The following is a 2,635-nucleotide window of genomic DNA, read 5'->3' on the forward strand; positions in this document are numbered from 1 at the left end:
AGTGGTGGAGAGTGATTCTGTTGTTCGATTCACGTCAGTTGAGAGCACTAACTGAATCCTGGAGCTCAGACTGAAAAGATGCATGCTGAGTTTGACACGTCCAGGAATGACTTTAGAGCCTATAAATGCACAGGGCTTGATGAAAGGATTACATAGTTGCCTGAAACAAGTCAAATCGTCATTCTGGCGCGGTGTTTCACTGTGTTCACGTCTCTGTTTAACTGGCTTTCAAAGGAAGTAAGAAACGCGGTTTCAAAATAAAAGCCCGCCGAGAACAGAATAGGGGAAAAGGCCAAAAAAAGTAAATAACATATAAGGAATGCATTAATAGTAATATTAAAAAAAGATCGAAAATCGAATCGAATCGAGGATTTGGAGAATCGTGACACCCCTATTGACCCGAACTGATGGGAACCTGAACTACTCTGTTCTCGTATCCTGATTTCTCCCCACGATCAAAAAGAGGATCAGGGATATCGTTCCTCCTTCCATCGAGATTGTTCTGGAGACATCGGCTGTAGAGACGTCGTCTGCGTTCGGTTTGTGGTGCTCAAAGTAGTAAAAACAAAAAAACCTCAACGGCAGTGTCTCTCCCAGAAATCACCTGGTTACTCGAGATAATCCACAGAGCGCTTTCACGTAGGAACTACTTTCTTTTCCACGTATCACCACACAGATACGGTTGGCGGGGGTTAGTTCGGTAGAAAGAGAATAGTTCCTACATGAAACTGCTCACAACAAAGTCTGGATTATTTACAGTAACCAGGTTGTGATTCCTGGAAAGAGACGTCGTTTTTCAGATGTGTTTGTTTTAGTGATTGTGATCTAGTTCCATTATTTTCGAGAGGCAGACGACTTCAAAACTCCAAAACCATCCAGATGGAGAAACAGTCGCACAGGTTAGAGGACAAATATGTATTTTGAAGTGCAGGCAGCCTCCCTCCTGTGGTGTCCAGAGGCAGATGAAGCAGCTGAGCCTGACCTTCGACCTCCCTGGCCACAGAGCGTCCCAGTACGAACGCCGTCTGGATGTTTACTGCTAACTGGAAGAAAACTGTTTGGTGTTTATTCACCGTCTTAAAACAAAATGCTGTTTCTGTTTTCTTCTTCTTACGTATTAAACAACAGCTTCTCAGGCTGATTCTGGGTGGGCAAACTGTTCTCTCCTCTCTGTGTAAGCCTCCGCACAGGCAACCAGCCGTCATTTAAAAGTCTGTTGTGTAACATCGAGCTGGAAGGAAGCGTGTGGCATGTACAGATGTTTTAGTTTACCACACAGAACAAACGTAGCTGTAAATGGAAAGAATATTTCAGCAGTCTGAGAGAAAACAGTTTTTTGTTGGCTGTCGTTTAACATTTTCATTACTTTTTGAAATAGCTTCTATCTCATGAATTATGAAATGTATATTTAGTGATAAAAGGAGGGGAAAGGGAAACAGTGGAAAGGCTAAAAGCTCGGTAAATACACTCCTTTAAATGACATTCAGACGGTGGCGTAACCACAGCGCGGTAATGTTCTCGGTTAAATTAACGGCTTAAATTGTGGATTAAAGGATGGATGAGTGAAAGTCCTGACACCGACGGACAACAGCGGCGACGGGCTTCAGCAACAGCCCGGTGCCATTTAGGCAGATTCATCATAATGGACTACCTAATTACAACAATGAAGTGTGACAGCTTAAAAAGACGTGATGGATTAAAAGCCGCGTTAATTGAGTTCCTCGTATTATATGATAATGTATCTTGTAATAACTTAAATGTTCACAATGAGGGAATACACTCGAGCTGAACTCGTCACTGAAGGGGAACGTCTTCGTTTCAGGGACTTTAATGAAACTGAAGTCGCGAGTTTTACATTTCTTTATGGTTCTGCATCGTGTAGTTAAAACTTGTTTATTACACAGATGATTTAAATCAGTTCAGCTGTTGAGAGTTGCAGCAAAACTGTTGGTATAGTACAGATAATTTATTTACTGTTTGGTTTATTTGGTCTATAAAATTAGGGTTGAAATTATTCCTGCTGATTTATTCATTTTTTATTTTTGTCGACGATCCAAAACCAAAAAGTTATTCCTGTTGATAAAAACAGCAAATACTCACATTTTAGACGCTGCGTTCAGATAATGTTTGATATTTTATCAGCTCTGTATTTTAAAAAGAATCCATCTCATTAAATAAAAACACTTATTCGGGAGTTTTACTTCGAGCTTTCGTCTGAAGTCGTATTGTGCTCAGATCTGCTGCCGCTCTGGAAAACTCTTGAAGTTTTGAGGCTGTTTGAGTGTTTTTAAAGTCTCCATCTTGAAAACATTTCATAGAGCAGATCTGACTGCCGCCCAGCTGCACCGCACCGTTGTGGAAAAGGTTTGTTCCAGCTTTCATAACCGTATCTGATGTTCCTCAAACAACATATCTTATGTGATATCAGAATGAACTGATCCGCTGTCAGATTCTCCCTCAACGGCTTATCAGGAATGCAGATGAGAGTAAATTAGTGTTTTTAGACGAGAGGAGGAGAGTGTGTGTGTGTGTGTCTGTGTGTGAGTGTGTGAGTGTCTGTGTGTGTGAGTGTCTGTGTGTGTGTGTGTGTGTGTGTGAGAGTGAGTGAGTGTGTGTGTGTGTGAGAGTGTGTGTG

The 2,635-nt window shown here is 41.5% G+C and overlaps 1 protein-coding gene across 1 annotated transcript in view; it reads left to right on the forward strand.

Moving 5' to 3' along the window:
- The first annotated feature begins 913 nt into the window (after positions 1 to 913).
- nr1d2a (nuclear receptor subfamily 1, group D, member 2a) overlaps positions 914 to 2,635 on the forward strand; it is a 3,791-nt gene continuing 2,069 nt past the window's right edge. Inside the window, exon 1 of the mRNA XM_035673196.1 lies at positions 914 to 1,012. Within this exon, the coding sequence (XP_035529089.1) occupies positions 914 to 1,012 (99 nt within the window). The remainder of the gene's footprint in view (positions 1,013 to 2,635) is intronic.

Source organism: Morone saxatilis, unplaced genomic scaffold (genome assembly GCF_004916995.1).
Source record: "Morone saxatilis isolate NCDOM2014 unplaced genomic scaffold, NCSU_SB_2.0 Contig24, whole genome shotgun sequence".
Classification (NCBI taxonomy): Eukaryota; Metazoa; Chordata; class Actinopteri; family Moronidae; genus Morone; species Morone saxatilis.